Below are 17,208 nucleotides of genomic sequence, written 5' to 3'. Positions count from 1 at the left end.
ATGAAGAAAATGATGATTTAAAGGAGGAATTATATGAACATTTTCAAAGGATGGATTTTTAGCTTGGTGGCCTTGGGCATGACATGAATTTAACATGAGATTTTGCTTTCTAAGGTTGACGCCAATAAGCCCAAGGAAATCAATTTTTATCCACGTGTTGTGTTAACCCTGGTGCTGTTCGACCAATGGGATATGACTTTATCTGGGAAGGTATATAAGAACTGTGTTTCTGTGTGTCTGTATGTGTTTGTGTGCAATGATCTGCACAATTCCTGATGAAAAAAGTCATTGGAAGGTAAAGGTGCATTTACTCTAGCTTTTCTCCTTAAAAGTTCATTCTTCTTGGTCTCCTTATCTGCTAATTGGAATACAGAAAATACGCCTGTTTCAATGAACTGTACAACTTTGTGGTGGGGAGCTCTGTTGGGTGCTATCTAAAAGACTTTCTCCATTGTTAATTTTTAGAGCTAAACTGGTACTAAAAATTTCAGTCATTACCATTAGCTGATACAGAATCTTACATCTAATCATTGCTTGTGAATGGACTTGAACTGACCCATACTCTGCAAAGTAAACAGGAGCTTTGCCATTGACTTCAATGTGCTGCGCAACAATTTATAAGCCTATAGCTTCCCTGCAACCAGAGACACGGGGGGACACACACACCATGCTACATTTATTTTAAATCCAGCTTCTTGGCCTACCAAATGCAGTAAAGCCATGGAGGACTGTTTTACAACTGGTGGTGAGATACCTGGTTTTCTGTGTCCCTGCCCAGGGCAGGGGGTTGGAACTGGATGATCTTCAAGGTCCCTTCCAACCTGAACTATTCTATGATTCCACGATTCTATGATTCTTTCTCAGACTGAGGAGACACCTGCTGTAGGCGCCACAGCAGAAGTTTAGGAACTTACGGTAGCTTTCCAATAGCAAGCTCTAGATGGATGTTTCAGAAACTGAGAAGAGGTTCTTTGCATGACTCAAATAAAGTCAGATAATCTGTATTTGCTTAAGGTAAATTGTAAATGCCTAAATGTCTTTGTGATCATAGATCTTAGTAACAAAGTTTGTCAACAAGTCACTGGGCAGCAGCATTTCCTCCCTGTCACAGAGGGGTAAAAGGGCAGTCATAAAGTCAAATGGCATATCCTCGGAAAACAGTGTTACAGCAGAAGTGAAAGAAGCTATGAATAGGATCAAAATACTAGATTTCATGAGATGCAGTTATGCAAGCTCAGCCTTGGTCTCTGGCCAGGCACGCTTTCTCAGCCTTTTCAAAATGTGAAGTAAAACATCATAACTTATAATTTCTTTGCTGAGTCCCAGCTTCCAGTTCCCAACTCTTACATTAAATGTACAGCCCATGATTTTACATCTCCACTGACAATTTAGGACCACCGTATACAAAGTACTATTCCTATTACTGCTCTTCTCCAGTGTACTTCTAAGGGTCTCAAGTACCGTGTGGGATGTCAACCGTGCATAAAGAGAGTCATTATGAATGAGTGATTGAGAAGGAATCCGTATCTATATGCAGGTCACAGAATCATAGAATGGTTAGAGTTGGAAGGGACCTTAAAGATCATCGAGTTCCAACTCCCTGTCCTGGGCAGGGACACCTCCCACTATGCCAGGTTGCTCAAAGCCCCATCCAGCCTGGCCTTGAACACCTCCAGGGATGGGGAATCCACGGCTTCTCTGGGCAACCTGTTCCAGTGTCTCACCACCCTCACAGCAAATAATTTCTTCCTAATATCTAATCTAAATCTCCCCTCTCCAGTGGCCCAGAAAAAGTCAGTACACTTATTACACAGAGAACATGATTTCTATTGCTGCTTTGTATAATTGACTTTCTGATGATTCTAGTGAATATTGTGCGTGTCAAAATGTCAACTACCACACAGAGAACAGTGTGAAAATCACTGATTTAAATTTAAGGAGAGTGAGGACACCAACAGATAACTCAATTCATTTAAGAATAATTTTGGATGCAAGCATAACACTGTTCTGATGGGCGTGGGATTGTACTGATGCATCACTGAGATCCCCCCGGGAAATGCTGCATTCCCCAAATGCGGATAACCTGACTCACCTATTCATTCCGCTGCACTCAGCACATATGTCTTATGGTACGTGTTTTGTTGCCTCTTCATTAGCCAGAAAAACTCGGTCCAGCTTAAATAGGTCAAGAGACTCTATCACATATTAAGTTCTGTTTCACGTTGCAGCACAGGTCATTTCCTACTTCCCACTATACTCGGACAGTAAAAGGTTAAGAGAGCTGCCCTATAATGGCTTCATTAGTTGTGGTGCTCGGAGAATGAAGTCCTTTGCTAGGGCTCATTAAGAGGTGAAGGGAGACAGCATGCCAAAAGCCTGGGATAGAGAGGATCTGTGATGGCAGACCCTGGAGAAAAGGGGTTAGGATGAGTGTTTCCTTAATTATCGTTCTTGTACGAAGTATTGCCTTGGACTTTTTAGCTGAATTTTTTGGGTTATAAAAGGACCTTTTTGTATTTGCTTGTGCAACAGTACTAAGATGCAAAAGGGAAGGGATTTAATTCTCCCATGGAGAAATCAAAATGCCCCTTTTCACAGAATCACAGAATGATATGGGGTTGGAAGGGACCTCTGGAGATCATCTAGTCCAACCCCCTGCCAAAGCAGGTCCTCCTAGAGCAGGCTGCACAGGAACATGTCCAGGTGGGTTTGGAATGTCTCCAGAGAAGGAAACTCCACCACTTTTGCTGCTCAGTACAGGTTATCTCTGGACGTATCTCCGCAACTTTCACTAAAAGACTGTATTTGGGAAGCTACCAAAAAAGAAGTGCACACTGAGGGAAAGGAGATTCTAAGAAACTATCCCTTGTATGAAAGGCTGATGTGTGTTTAAGAAGCATTTTTCCAGAGTGAAAAATCTGAAGTAGTACAGCAGCAGCGCAATCTTATGATATACTGGCAGTGGGCACACACATAAAGCAAAAAACCCCCACATCATTAGTTCTTATGATGCAGTGCAGAGTGGAATTCACACGAAATGGAATTGCACAGCTTGTCTATGAAGACACAGGCTAAGTGGAATGAAAAAAGATAATATAAACAGGCAGCAGAGATCACTGTAATATTATTATCGTGTGAAAAACTAAAGGTTTTATCCAGCAATCTGTGTTCCTCCAAGATTCCTGCTAAAGGCAGGTGAAATCTACCTACTTAGCTGAAAGACTGAGTCCAAGGTTCAAATATAATCTAATTTTCTACATATGGCAATCCACAGACTTTCACTTAGCTGCTTCCACACTGACTGATACCTTCTAAACGAACACAGCATTCTGCATGTCAGATAGGTGTTATTCTTGACGTCAAGGTGTTAAATGCTGGAAAACCCACTGTGCCTCCTCATATTTTATTTTGGTTTCCCAGATGATTAGGTTGTTCTCAGGGTTTGATTCTCAGTATGGTTTAGGAAGGGGGTTGTCCTTGGCACTAGCACACATAGGCACAGTCCTATAGGTTTCACTGGGACTCAACACAGTCCTAACTGCTTTGCTGACCTAAAGTTCATTTAGGCAAGCACTTAAATCTTTCACTTAATAATTCTTCTGTTCTGTTTGTTCCTGTTTTACAGGACAATAAAAATCTGGCCCCTTTAGGCCCTTCTATAGAACCTCCACCCCAGTGGGTTGGGCAGGATGTTGTTATGCGTACTAACGTGCTTGCTCACTCTATTTTAATCATGCAAGAAGAGTACCACGCATCCTGTGAGTAAATCTGTCTTTCAAATCAAGTCATCAATTCAGTGGAAAGGTCCTGGTTAGAAATGAAAGTTTACAAATCACCTTAGCTGTGATTTTAGCTGTGAGGCACAATAACCTGAATGTTACAAGCAGCTCGGTGAGGAAAAAGAACTTGGAATGATGCTCAAGTTTGTCTCAAATAACCTCACACTGCCAAAGAAAGTTTGCACTAGATGGATTTATAAGAGCAGTATAAGGAAAGCTTATAAATCATCTGTACATGACCCTGCAGGTTAACAAAGGGAAAGTGAATTCTGTTGCGTGCAGAAATGAACATTTTTCCAAATCCACCCCTGCAATCCTCAAACCTCCATATAAACTCAGACTAATGACTCAATTATGAACTATGCTGTAAAATCACTAGAAATACACTACTACCTTTCCCCTTACAGTGGTCTTATAAATGAACTCATAGAGTGTGGAATTGAAGATGTTAATATGGGGAAAGGAAAAGCTTGAAATCAAATTTATCCTCCTGTCAACTCAGGATACCTTCCCTCCCTACATCTGTAAAAGTTTTTCTCTACCTGGTGTTAGCCCGGGGCAAGGAGGCCTCCTCTTCTGCTTATTCTTCAGCCCACTCAATTTTATTTTATGACAAGCTTCCTCACATCTAACCTCAATGATGATTGTCGGAAAGGTTTTCTTTTTATATCCTTTGTACCAGTTTATTCAGTTTACCCCATCCTTGGAAGTTACTCTTGCAGGCAGTTAGCCTGGTTTTCTTTACACATAATAGTAATTCCTCAGTAAAAAAGTTGTTTATGTGATTTTTCTACTATATGGACTCTCCTAATAGGTTTTTTTTGTCACTTTGCCGAAAATTCATTTAATTTCATTGCCTATACTGAGCTGCCCTGGATATTTGGCCTAGTTCCACCCCAGCTGTGCAAGGCAAAGAAGCTGTTACTGCTGTGGTCTCTTGTTTGTGAGCACAATATACAGCACAAAAGCCAAACGACTAATGTTCCATCGGTTCTGCCTATTTAATGTACTATAGCATTTCTCAGCGTGGCATCTAAAAGCCAACTGCATCTGGAAGAAAAGGCCCCTGAATAGTTTTTCTTTAGCCTTCATTTCAGGTACCCAATGCAGATTTTTTGCAAGATGCCCATTCAGCTGAGGAATGAAGGAAGGCCACCAAGATTCCAGAACAAAACTGCCCGTAAAAACCTGTCTTCTTGGAAGGTGCTTGTACTATTAAATGCTTCTACTCAGTAAACTTATTTTTCACTTGAAGACAGTGCTTACAGTCTTGTAATATGAACCTCATCCTCCTCTAGCTGAGCCTAGAAAAGCACAGCGCTTAAACTCTGAAGGGAAATGAGACCTGAAGGATTGTCACCTCTTCCTTCTTGTTTACAGCCACCTAAAGAATATTTAGTCATCTCCTAAAAATCAAAACAGACCCTTTGGTGGCTACTGGGATTCATCAAGACCTAACATCAGAACAAGCAGTTATATGTAGACCATCAATTACATTCATAGCAATATAACGAACGATAGCAAGCCTAGGTGGCTTTAATGGGGTTATTTATTATATTACTCTGTGCTCAGCAATGGAAGCAGAATTATTTATGTAGTTGAGCTCTAGCATTTCTGCTTCCAGTCATGCCCTACACATGCTTTACTGGAACGCATTTGTAGCATTCTCTTTGCAGATCTCAGCCTGAATATTTTACAAAGTTTAAAGAAAATAAAAACCAACAATATGTCACTGACGTTACCGATTGAACAATCGTGCCCGGTCCAGTTGGGATCGCAGCTGCAGAGTCCAGTGTCCGGGAGGAAGGTCCCGTGACCAGAGCATTGGTCCAGACAAGTGGCTCTTGGGGTCTCACAGTTTGTTCCTCCCCAGCCGACCGAACAGTGACATTCTCCTCGCACGCACACGCCTCGGCCCGAGCAGGTAGGATCCATGCAGTCCACTACAAGCGAGAAGGAAGAAGAAGCAAAGAGGGAAAACAAATGGAAATTTCAGGAAAAAAATCTATCAGACATTGTGCCATCTACCCGAACTTATTTATATAGTATCTCCAATCAGGAATCAAAGCCCCATTGTGCACAAAACCGATGCTTCATGCAAGAAAATATTGTCCTGAAAGAGCAGTGAGACCTAAAACACTTACATAAAAAACAGAGAAATAAATAACAGTGAAATCCATCCTTTTATCCAGGCCTACACTAACAAATGATCTTTCTGGTAAGAACAGGCCAACATCAATTAAGATTAGAGTAAGAATAATATTTTCTTGCACACATCTTGTGCCTCCGTTTATTCCATTAGAATAACCTCAATTACTATTACTAATGAATTCAAAGCTGAGCCCTAGTTTTCTAAGAGAGAATTTTACATAAAGATTCAGCAGAATTTGACATCCTTATTCAGCAAAATAAATGCTTAAATTGAAGAATGTGCCGAAATCTATACAGGCTTCACAGCCACTTACATAAGTTTCAGGTTAAACATATCCTTATTTTTCTGCAGTAAGGATTAAACCAAAATAATGTATTTTTTTATTTTGGTGTTTGGGGGTTGAGGACTTGGGGGTGTTGGTGGATGAGAAGCTTAACATGAGCCAGCAATGCACACTGGCAGCCCAGAAAGCCAACCGCATCCTGGGCTGCATCAAGAGAAGTGTGGCCAGCAGGTCACAGGAGGTGCTTCTACCCCTCTACTCTGCGCTTGTGAGACCCCACCTGGAATACTGTGTCCAGCTTTGGAGTCCTCAACACAGGAAGGACATGGACCTGTTGGAACGGGTCCAGCGGAGGGCCACGAAGAGGATCAGAGGGATGGAGCACCTCCCCTATGAAGACAGGCTGAGAGAGCTGGCCTTGTTCAGCCTGGAGAAGAGAAGGCTCCGGGGAGATCTCATAGCAGCCTTCCAATATCTGAAGGGAGCCTCCAGGAGAGCCGGAGAGGGACTCTTTGTCAGGAGATGTAGTGACAGGACAAGGGGTAATGGTTTTAAATTGGAAGAGGGGAGATTTAGATTAGATATTAGGAAGAAATTCTTCCCTGTGAGGGTGGTGAGGCACTGGCCCAGGTTGCCCAGAGAAGCTGTGGATTGCCCATCCCTGGAGGCGTTCAAGGCCAGGCTGGATGGGGCTTTGAGCAACCTGGTCTAGTGGAGGTGTCCCTGTCCATGGCAGGGGGGTTGGAACTGGATGATCTTTAAGGTCCCTTCCAACTCTAACCATTCTATGATTCTATGATTTCCCCCAGCAATCAAAAAATATGAAACACACCAGACGCCCACCCAAAAAAGGTCTGGAGGGGTTGATCATAGCATCATAGGATCATAGAATGGTTAGAGTTGGAAAGGACTTTAAAGATCATCTAGTTCCAACCCCCCTGCCATGGGCAGGGGCTCCTCCTACTAGAGCAGGTTGCTCAAAGCCCATCTATATATATATATATATAAAAGCAGATAGGACAGCCTAGAGAAATTCTCCCCGTCTCTTGAAATGGTGTGTGGCAGTGCCCTGGGGACCGGTGACAAGTGTCAGTCTGGCCAAGCAACAAGGGGAAAGCTGTCCGGCTCCTGGCTCTCGTACAGAAGAGCGGGACGCGGCCACCGCGCACACAGCAGGTTTGCTGTTCATTTCTTTCTTCCCCCTGTAAAAGCTAATAAGAATCCCAACGACCTGTTTAAGATCCAGAAACCTTACCAGGAAACACAACAGCTGCTCTGATAATTCCCTGGATTCTCAGAACCGTCTCAGTCTGACAAGTAATGGCTCAGCAATTACTATCCCAAGGCATGCGAGAGCATTTTCTGTTTTGTTTGATTCCTGGAGCTCTGCTCAGAGCTGGAACAATCCTCAAAAATTGTAAGAGGCTGGAAAGGATGAGTCTATAAATCTCTTTCACTGTTAGCGAGCTGGGAGCCCGGGTGCCAATTTTAGCATGAGACCCTTGGAGCCCTGGCCCTGTTCTTTCTCCACAGTAATAAGTACGAAAAGGACTAAGAAAGGGACTAGCAGCCTTGTAGGTTCTCAGCAGATGGTTTGAACGTAGAGAACAAAGATCACAGGCTAACTGACAAGAGGCTACCTCCAGGCAATTAATCATTCCCCTCTGAAGGTCAATTGGGAAAAAGGTGAGTTTTACAGGGGGCTCCATCACAGGAGGCGGACAATCTGCTATCTCAGCTCTAACACAGACGATTATAGGAGGGGAATGTGCATGTCAGAACCCCCCATTTATCATAATCCCAAGGCCATTTTTCATGTTGAAATGAGCCCTTTCAGAAAATGTCACACACAATGGCTACTTTAATCTCAGCCTCACTAGCTGTATCTCTTTAGGCTTTCTGCACCATCGGAAGGGCCCTGGGACAGGATTACGGGCTTCTGCTTTCTTCTTAATCAATTGCTTAGTGGATTTGGAGCACAATGGTATATTTTTAGGGAGTTCTGCTTGAGAAATTTAGCTGCTCGGCTCTGGGAGAAGCAGAGGTGGGGAGCAGGGCAGGAGGGCAGAGCTGACAAAATCTAACTTACTTGGAAAGAGAAATTTTAAAAAAAAAAAAAAAAGTTTTGCATATATCTGTGTTGCTGCTTGGAAACTGTCCCAAGTGGCCTAATTCCTGGTTGGAAAATGCCCCATTTATAGTTCAGCCTTCTGCAGAACCTTTGCCAGGGAGATAAATCATGCAGCAAGCAAAGCCAGTGCCTCTTCTACACTTTTCCCCAACACGCTTCATGCTTCATTGGTCACACAAGTTATTAGGCTTATTTGGTACCCAAAGAGTAACTTCTCATTTTTCACTGCTTAAATTTGCTCCCCTCCCTTTAATGTCTCACTGGCTTAGCCCACGCCTTGTAAAATATGGGCCAATAAACTAAGGAAGGAGAAAAGAAAAACTCATGTAAGATTGTTGGCTGATGTTTTATAAACATTGCTGAACTTCTATGGGGGGAAAAGAAAAGACAGAAGAAACGCTGGAATGAAAGCCCATTTTAAACATGGACTTAACAGTGAAGCTGCGAGAACTGAGAAATAATAAAAAGTCATCAATACCAGATGGTCCTTCTTAGAAGAGAAATTAAAAAGTAAAAGCAATTTAAAAAATAGTATAAATCAACTTTTTTACTAGATCTAAAAATATATGTGTATGTCCTGAAGATTTCCCACATGGCATATTTCTGAGTTACTTCCCCCTCTCACAACACAATACAAATTATGCCTTGAATATGAAAAACAAATGCATACTTGGAAAAATACTAAACAGCTCATAAGAAAAATCATGTTCTCTATGTTCTTCCTTCTTTTTCAAACTTTTACCTAGTGGGACTGACACTGTCCCCTGCTACAGTGATAACATAAAATAACTGAGAAGTGTTTGGCTTTTCTGCTTTAAATGTGACCAGGAAAAAAAGGGTTCCCGTTAGAAAAAGGACAAATCTTACTGTGATTTACACACATTAAACATGTCTGGCTGGAGGCAAAATCAGCATCTTTTCATTTCTGTTTACCCAGTAAAGATATGATCTTGTAAATACGTGGTCTACAGAGATGCTTAAAGATACTTCAGTAGTCACCATCTTTGGGTTTGGAGTCCCCCACGGCTTCATTGCATTGTGCTTTCTGAAGCCAAAATGAAGCTTCCTCAAGAGATGGCTCATTGGTACAGAGCTGATACTGTTTTCAGCTCTACATTTACTGACACTGAAGCCACGTTACATCAGAGATGTCCCACTCCCAATACGTTTAACGCATCAAAAGAAATGCTAGATTAGATGCCATTTGAATGTCTGAATCCAATTCAGCCTATTTTCATTGTCCATAAAAATAAAGCCATTTCAGATAAATCTTTATCCCACACACATCAAGAAAACCATAGATTAATTCGAGCCATTGTGATTCTTATACATATATCAAATGGATGTCTTAAACTATCAGGTTGTGCAGAGGCCTTAAATATCTATTTATAGAAGCATAATTTAAAAATAATTATTTTTCAGGTCATCTGCATAGAATTTTGAGAATAATTTTCTAAAGTGCTGAACATTATTCTGTAAATCAGGCACTTTGGGATGTATTTTTATAACTGTCCAAATGATTTGTACACTTACAAAACTGTTCACTTTTTCATTTAGCAATAAGAAGCAGTCACAGACTCAGCAAGATAAAGGTTTATGGTGGCAGGTGACTTACTCCACAAAAAGATTAAAGATAAGTGCTAAAAGGCACCGTATTCCTGAGCCACAAATCTAAATGTAAATGAAAAATGTTTGGGGCCTAATGTGAGAAAAAAAGCTATGGAAGAGCCATTAAAATAATATCTGATTTTGAAGCCAAATTTAATTCAAGTCCTGAGCGTTTCTAAGCTTTTAAAGCTCACAAGAATCAGGGACTTTCTCTCACACACCACCATTTTGTGTATGTAAGCAAGTGAAATCGCTTGGCATAGCACAGCAGAGAAAAAAGCACTGTAAAAGTAATTATACATTTAGATGTGTAAATGGAAATGATGCTTTAATAAGAACATTTGAACATATGATTAGACATTCCAGTCTTTCAACTAGATTTGTCTATCTGAAGCATTTGATGGCTTTTCATCCAATTATTGAACAAATATGATAGCTAACGACAAGTTGTTACAACATATCATTTTAATGTTGCATCCATCTATTGTATCTCTAAGGTGCCTATTACTGGTCTGTTTAAGTGCCAGTCCCATTCTGAATTGCCTCCATCCACATAATTCTACGATGACGATCAAAGCAAAAGGCTAATTGAATGTATCTTGCGAAAATACCTTCTTCACAGCTCTCGCCTTTGTACCCCGGGTTGCAGATGCAGGTCCCCATGATGCACGTGCCGTGGTTACTGCAGGAGACGTCGATGCACTGGTTCGTCGGGACGTCGCATTCGGCTCCCTTCCAGCCGCTGTGGCACAAGCACCTTCCCTTCATGTACTGCCCGTTCCCACTGCACAGCACCGGGCAGGATGCTGGGGAAAGAGAATAGAAATCACATGAAACCCCAAACCTACACGGATCTCGCTTCCAAAAAGAGCACAAGAGCCCAGCATGGGATTTATATTCTTCATACACAGTCTTCAGTGGGATATGTTGTTCTTTTCTTTGCCAAAACCAATTATTTTAGGTGGATGACACCCAGCTGTTAGTTCTATTCTCCTATGAACATTTAAAACAAACAGTGCTCTTGAGTTAGAATATCTCCTTGCTTTGTGTCTTTGGTACTGTTTTTCACTAAAAATGCAGAATTTTCTTGTATTCTGAGTTTTTAATGCACTGGTGCCTTCTTCCAGCAGCACCACTGACCTTAGATTGCTTATCACTACCCCTGACCCTCTGCCAGACCTCATGCTTTCCTTGCACTGCCTCTGCTGGACACAAATCACTGCCCTGTTTTCCTGTTGTAATTCTCACCTTTACGGGTTTCAGTTGCTTTGCTCAGAGTCCAGAATCCCACGTTGAGACTATTTCCCCCATTTAGCTCATGTCATGCCATTGACTGAATCTTTAGTCCCCCTTTTTGGTTATCACCTCTGCTGGACTCTATTCATCATCAGACACAAGGCAAAACTGGCCTCTAGTCTTTCCAAGCTCCCTGTAATAAAAGTTCTCCAAATCTAACCTCTGACCTTTGTATCAGTTTATGAGGGATTTTTTAAGTATCCTTGTTTTCAGCAAAGTTGGCTGATTCTAAAGGCCAATGAGCTACAGGATTTCTCCCCTGTGACCAACGGGGAAAAAAGGAAGACAACAAGCTCAAGCTGTGGCATGATGGATCCCAGGATTAAACATTTTCTGACCTGAATGTGCAAAATCTCACAGAACCACAGAATGGTTAGAGTTGAAAGGGACCTTAAAGATCATCGAGTTCCAAGCCCCTGCCATGGGCAGGGACACCTCCACTAGACCAGGTTGCTCAAAGCCCCATCCAACCTGGCCTTGAACACTTTCAGGGATGGGGCATCCACAGCTTCTCTGGGCAACCTGTTCCAGTGCCTCACCACCCTCACAGGAAAGAATCTCTTCCTAATATCTAATCTAAATCTCCCCTCTTTCAGTTTAAAACCCTTACCCCTTGTCCTATCACTACCCTCTGCCTCATATCACGCAGAGTAGGATGAACTGAAAAATACAGAGAAGGGTCCCCGAGGAAGGAGAGGGCATCAAGGACCAGACCACAGCCCCCCTGACCAAAGCTTTGGTAATCACTGCTCTCTAAGCTTCCTGCAGCTCCTCTCTGATGATGCCTTCTCCCTTTTCCATTCTCCACACCTACCACCTTATGCTCCTTTTCTTTTCCGTTCTGAGTTTTCCAAGGAAGCTGCTGATTTCTGTCCCTCGGAAAAAACAGCCTTCCCCTGTTCACTATCCCTGGAGATTTCTTCTTGCTCAAGTCCTGTTCTCTTCAATTTAATTTTGCTGACACTGAGCTGCAAGGACACAAATACAACACAGACTTCTCTTGTTCACTGTTGCACATCATCCTTAGGTGAGAGCAGCCGGGCTTCTCATCTGCCCCTCAGAAAGGCAATCTATGAACATGTTTTATGCAGGAAAAATGGGAAAGGAATATTCCAGTCTGTGGCTTAATTCATCTGCATTAGGTGTGTGACTCGGTATAGTCAAGTCTGTTACAGAATTTTAGCAACCTCAATACGATACAAAGTATTGCCAGCTCTGACAGTGAAGCCAGTTTGATAATGCGGTGAATTATATTTGCCTGACCAAGATAAAAGAGGTTTCAGAAAAGAAAGGAATTTGGCAACTGTTATTACTAAGGAGCCCGCTGTTCACTGTAAAGGAAGCACATTGCAGCAGTGAGTTCCAAGTGCATCATTTGCAAGGAGATATCTACCTATACAATACGAGACATAAATTGTTTAAGATACACCGTGTTGTGTACATGGTTCATGGCAAACTCACTCTGTAATTTCACTTTTCAGCCAAGCTGATGGAATTTTCCGCCTCCCTGTCTCAAATTTCAAATGCTCAGTAACGGAGCCTGTTCTTTCAAGGCACTGGAAGAGGACAGTCTGCAGCTCTTTTCAACAAGAAGAAAGAATAATTGCCTTTAACTGGTGAGAGGCGGCTGGAAAAGACTTACATGTTTTCTGACAAGGCAGCTGATCACTCAGTACAAGATCAGATAAATTACTGCCCATCTGCAATGAGACAGGTGTGCTACAGAGCCCTCCGTGGAGAACACCTTCAGCGCAACCCAGGAAGGGCTCCTGCAAATGTCAAGGCAACGGCAAGAACAAGGACCTCCTTTGTAGCTCACCGTAATGAATAAAGACAAAAGAGGTTTCTGGATTTTTTACATTGCTACTTGTGCAACTCCCAAATAACAAGTGATAGGACAAGACGAAACAGCCTCAAGCTGCACCAGGGGAGGTTTAGGATGGATATTAGGAACAATTTCTTCACCAAAAGGATTACTAGACATTGGAAGAGCCTGCCCAGGGAAGTGGTGGAGTCACCATCCCTGGAGGTATTTAAAAGCCAGGCAGACGTAGTGCTGAGGGACATGGGTTAGTGGTGGGTTTTGTCAGTGTTAGGACGATGGTAGGACTCGATGATCTTAAAGGTCCCTTCCAACCTAGGCAATTCTATGATTATATGATTCTCTTTTCCATATTTAATGATACATATAATTATTGTTTGATCATTCAGATTCCAACAAACAATATCTAAGATGCCGAAATTGTAGTAATCCTTTAGTGTGATTATGGTAGCAACAAAACACAAATGCAGACCACTTTCCTTGTAAAGTTTAGTATCAGAGAGTAAGATCATTCGTTTGTTCACTCAAAACACCATCTCCCATGTTCGAGGAGGGCTTCAAAAGGCCCGTGAATACACCTCCGGTGTATTTGTTCTCATTTACTTGGTTTAAAATAATTGGTTAATAATACATGAATAATTAACCATTATTAAAACCAGAAGGGCTTTCTGCTCCACGGTTTCCCGCTCATTTGTATAGAGAATTACAGGCTAAATTGAAACAAAGGCAAACCCAGGAAATCTGTGACCTAGGAATGTTCACGTGGGCAGAGACCTGCTTATTTAAGGATTACTCCTTGGTACAGGGACTGATATAGGGCTGCAGACAGATATTGTAGCAGCCCTACACACGCCACAGATGCTGCCCTCTGGGGTCCTTTTATCTCTCACTCATGGCAAGATGATCCATTTAACAAGGCCACGGGGTGAAAATGCGTACACAATTAGCATTTTGCCACTCCAGGTATTAATCCATCCTCCTAAAGACAGACAGTAGTCTGTGATCTAAAGGCAGACAATTCTGAACCAAAAGATTGACTCGAATAGAAGGTGTTCACATCAGCCACAGAAAGGACTCTTGTGAAACAGAAGATACTCACGTGGCTCAACTGAAGTGCCTAAGAAATCTAGGTTTATAACCCATGAAGGGAGGTAAGCTCCTCCAAAAGTGGATTCAGAACAAAAGTTCAAATATCCTGACTCACAGCAAAGGAGCTTCTCCTTCTCCACTGACTCTACTGGGAGCCTTGGGGGGAACAAAGCCTAAACTTCTGCCCCCACCACAAGTTAGGAGGTGTGAGTCGGAATATGCTGTGGGAGATGGAAAGAAAACTCCTTTTGTCTCCAGCTCTTTGGATTTGAAAAGGAGCTTGGAAATGCAAACCAAGTGTAAGGAAATGCAAACCAAGAGTAACCTGAGTCAGCAAGAAGTTTGACAGAACAGCTCTCAGGGATGCAGACTTGCCACATCCATCTTACTGGGCTGTGAACTCTGAGACACCTCTGGGGTTTTAGCCTGGACCACACGCCTCAGCAGCCAGCTGAGAGCCTGCGGGGTGTGCGGCTGTCCTTATCTCCTGGCTGGGCTACAGCAGCGTGACCCAGGCTCAGCTGGAGGGGGAGAGGACGTGGGGTTGGACAGAGTTTAGCTCTCTCTCTTGGGAAGGAGCCAGCCCACTTCCCAGAGAAGCCACGGGCTGGGGTGAAGGCCTGACCTGTTGCCTTAGCAAAAAGCTCCTTGTGTGGGCACTAACTTTTTACACTATCTCCCTCCCCAAATTTATAAATCTGCATTTAGTTTGCTGAAGTGTTTGAGCCAAAAAAAAAAAGGCCTCGAAAAGGGTGATGCACGGCATTCTGGCATTTCCCACATGCAACATTTTGCTTTATCGGTCTGAAATGTGTTTTTACTAAAAGTACTTCAGTTTGTTTTTTAAATGTTTAAATAACCTAAAAAATTCAGGTCAAATGAAAACCCTTCCAAAACCATTTATTAAAAATACTTTTCACCTGAGCATAAAAATGTATTATATTGTTTGCTGGGGTAAGCCTCCTTCCCAGTTGGCCCAATGTTTTAATTTTTGGGCAGAGTATCCAGTTCTTTCTGCTGTTCCTCCATTCCCAGCCTTCCCCAAACCCTGCCCCGCTCCCCACAGCCAAACTCTCAGTGATCCCTTATAGCTCAGGCAGACTTGCAAAGCCTGCAGCAATGAAAAAGGCACTTAATCTTTTTATAATCAGTTTCTTAAAAGACAGTATCATTATATGGTTGCACCACAAACTGACAGAGTGCTCTGCTAAACAAACAATAATGCCACATACTTAAGTCATGTTTTCTAACGTCGCTCTCAGATAGAAAATTCCCAACGTGACATTTTGCCTGTCCACGTGCAGCTGGGGGGTTGTGTTGTCATGAAGGGTCACAGCAATCACGACTAGTAGCAAACAAATCACGGAATCATAGAATCATAGAATGGTTTAGGTTGGAAAGGACCTTAAAGACCATCCCATTCCAACCCCCCTGCCATGGGCAGGGACACCTCCCACCAGACCAGGTTGCTCAAAGCCCCATCCAGCCTGGCCTTGAACACCTCAAGGGATGGGGCAGCCACAGCTTCTCTGGGCAACCTGGGACAGTGTCTCACCACTCCCATAGCAAAGAATTTCTTCCTAATATCTAATCTAAGTCTCCCCTCTTTCAGTTTAAAACCATTACCCCTCATCCTATCCCTACAGTTCTGGGTAAAGAGTCCCTTCCCATCTCTCCTGTAGGCCCCCTTCAGGTAATCCACAGATCCGACTCATTTCCACTCTATCGCAGCATCCCCAAGCTGGGTGAGGTGTACTTTGAAAAAGGCACAGGCATGAATACAATTTCCACAAGAAAAAGGTTAACCAAAGGGGAGTGGAGAATAGTTAATCAAGTATAAATTCCTACCTCTGCCACAGTCGGGGCCCAGAAAGCCAAGGAAGCAATGGCAAGTCCCAGACACGCAGTCTCCATTCCCATAGCAATTACTGGGACAATTATCCACTGATTCTGGAAAACAAAAGAGAATTCAGATACTTCTTTAGGCAAGAAAACACTTCTGGGTTTGGGAGGGCTCTGGATGGCAGGACAGCTGAAACCTCAAAGCAATCACTGCACTTGGGGCTGCAAGGGTTAGTTTGAGCTCCACTAAACAGCGCTCCTCCATTTACACCAACCGATCACGTTAGTGCGGAGTGAAGGCAAAGCCCGTGATGAAATCACAGCTGCTCCGCACCCACCAGCCTTTGTCCTCACTTAGGACATGAAAACTTCCAAGTGTCTTTTCTTCCTGCTTATTTTCCCAACCATCTTCCCTCTTTGAATTTATCAGAGAGACGCAAAACGCACCGTTCTCATGGCAGAACACATCTTTGGTCCATTTTGTTGACTCAGGTAAGCGAACTCAGGGCATTTGCTTGTGCCAAACAGAGCTGAGCTGTGATAGAAATGTTCCCCTATGAAGTTCACTGAACACAGACCCTTGGTTCGTCCTCTCTGCCTATTGAAGGATTATTTCTAATTCTTTTTCTTTCTTATTTGCCTTCTGGCTTATTCCGCAATATTATACAAACAGCTCAAAGTGCTGGGGCTAATACTGTATCTTGGTGGAACAGGAACAGGACTATTCCACACTTCTTTCTCGTTCTAGTTATCATCTTAAATTCCCTGACCTTGGCAAAACCTCTGGCTATTCATCTTTCAAGGCAGGTTAACAGGTAAGCAAAACGTTATCTAGCACTTTTATTTTGAGGACAATTCGGAATACTGGGCCTAAAAATTCTTTCATAAAGGGAGAACCCAAGATGGTAAACATTACATATCAAAAAAAAGGAATGAAAATATTTTTATTTTCTTGACTAAACTGTGAGTGAAGACTGAGTAAACGTGAACGGGGCTTGGAAAGACGATGGAATACCATGGTTCATTCCACACTATTATTTCCCATTTTCTCAGGGGGAGATGCATATCAGATTTAAACTGGATTCGGTTAATAGAGGAGGGGCACTGGTGGTACATCTATCACGGAGCGGGGTGGAAATCTCAGCCATGTGAATAATGACTGTGCTTTCATAGACGTGGCTTCAGGAGGCATTATGGTAGCGGAGA

The 17,208-nt window shown here is 42.7% G+C and overlaps 1 protein-coding gene across 1 annotated transcript in view; it reads right to left on the bottom strand.

Annotated features, from left to right (window-relative positions):
- Positions 1-17,208, bottom strand: part of TENM4 (teneurin transmembrane protein 4) — a 374,463-nt gene that overhangs the window by 147,959 nt on the left and 209,296 nt on the right. Inside the window, 3 exon segments of the mRNA XM_074146667.1 lie at positions 5,522-5,722; positions 10,565-10,759; positions 16,009-16,110. Coding sequence (XP_074002768.1) covers positions 5,522-5,722; positions 10,565-10,759; positions 16,009-16,110 — 498 coding nt within the window.

Source organism: Numenius arquata, chromosome 1, assembly GCF_964106895.1.
Source record: "Numenius arquata chromosome 1, bNumArq3.hap1.1, whole genome shotgun sequence".
Classification (NCBI taxonomy): Eukaryota; Metazoa; Chordata; class Aves; order Charadriiformes; family Scolopacidae; genus Numenius; species Numenius arquata.
The sequence above is the reverse complement of the archived record's forward strand: the minus strand, read 5'-3'. Positions and strand labels throughout refer to the sequence as shown.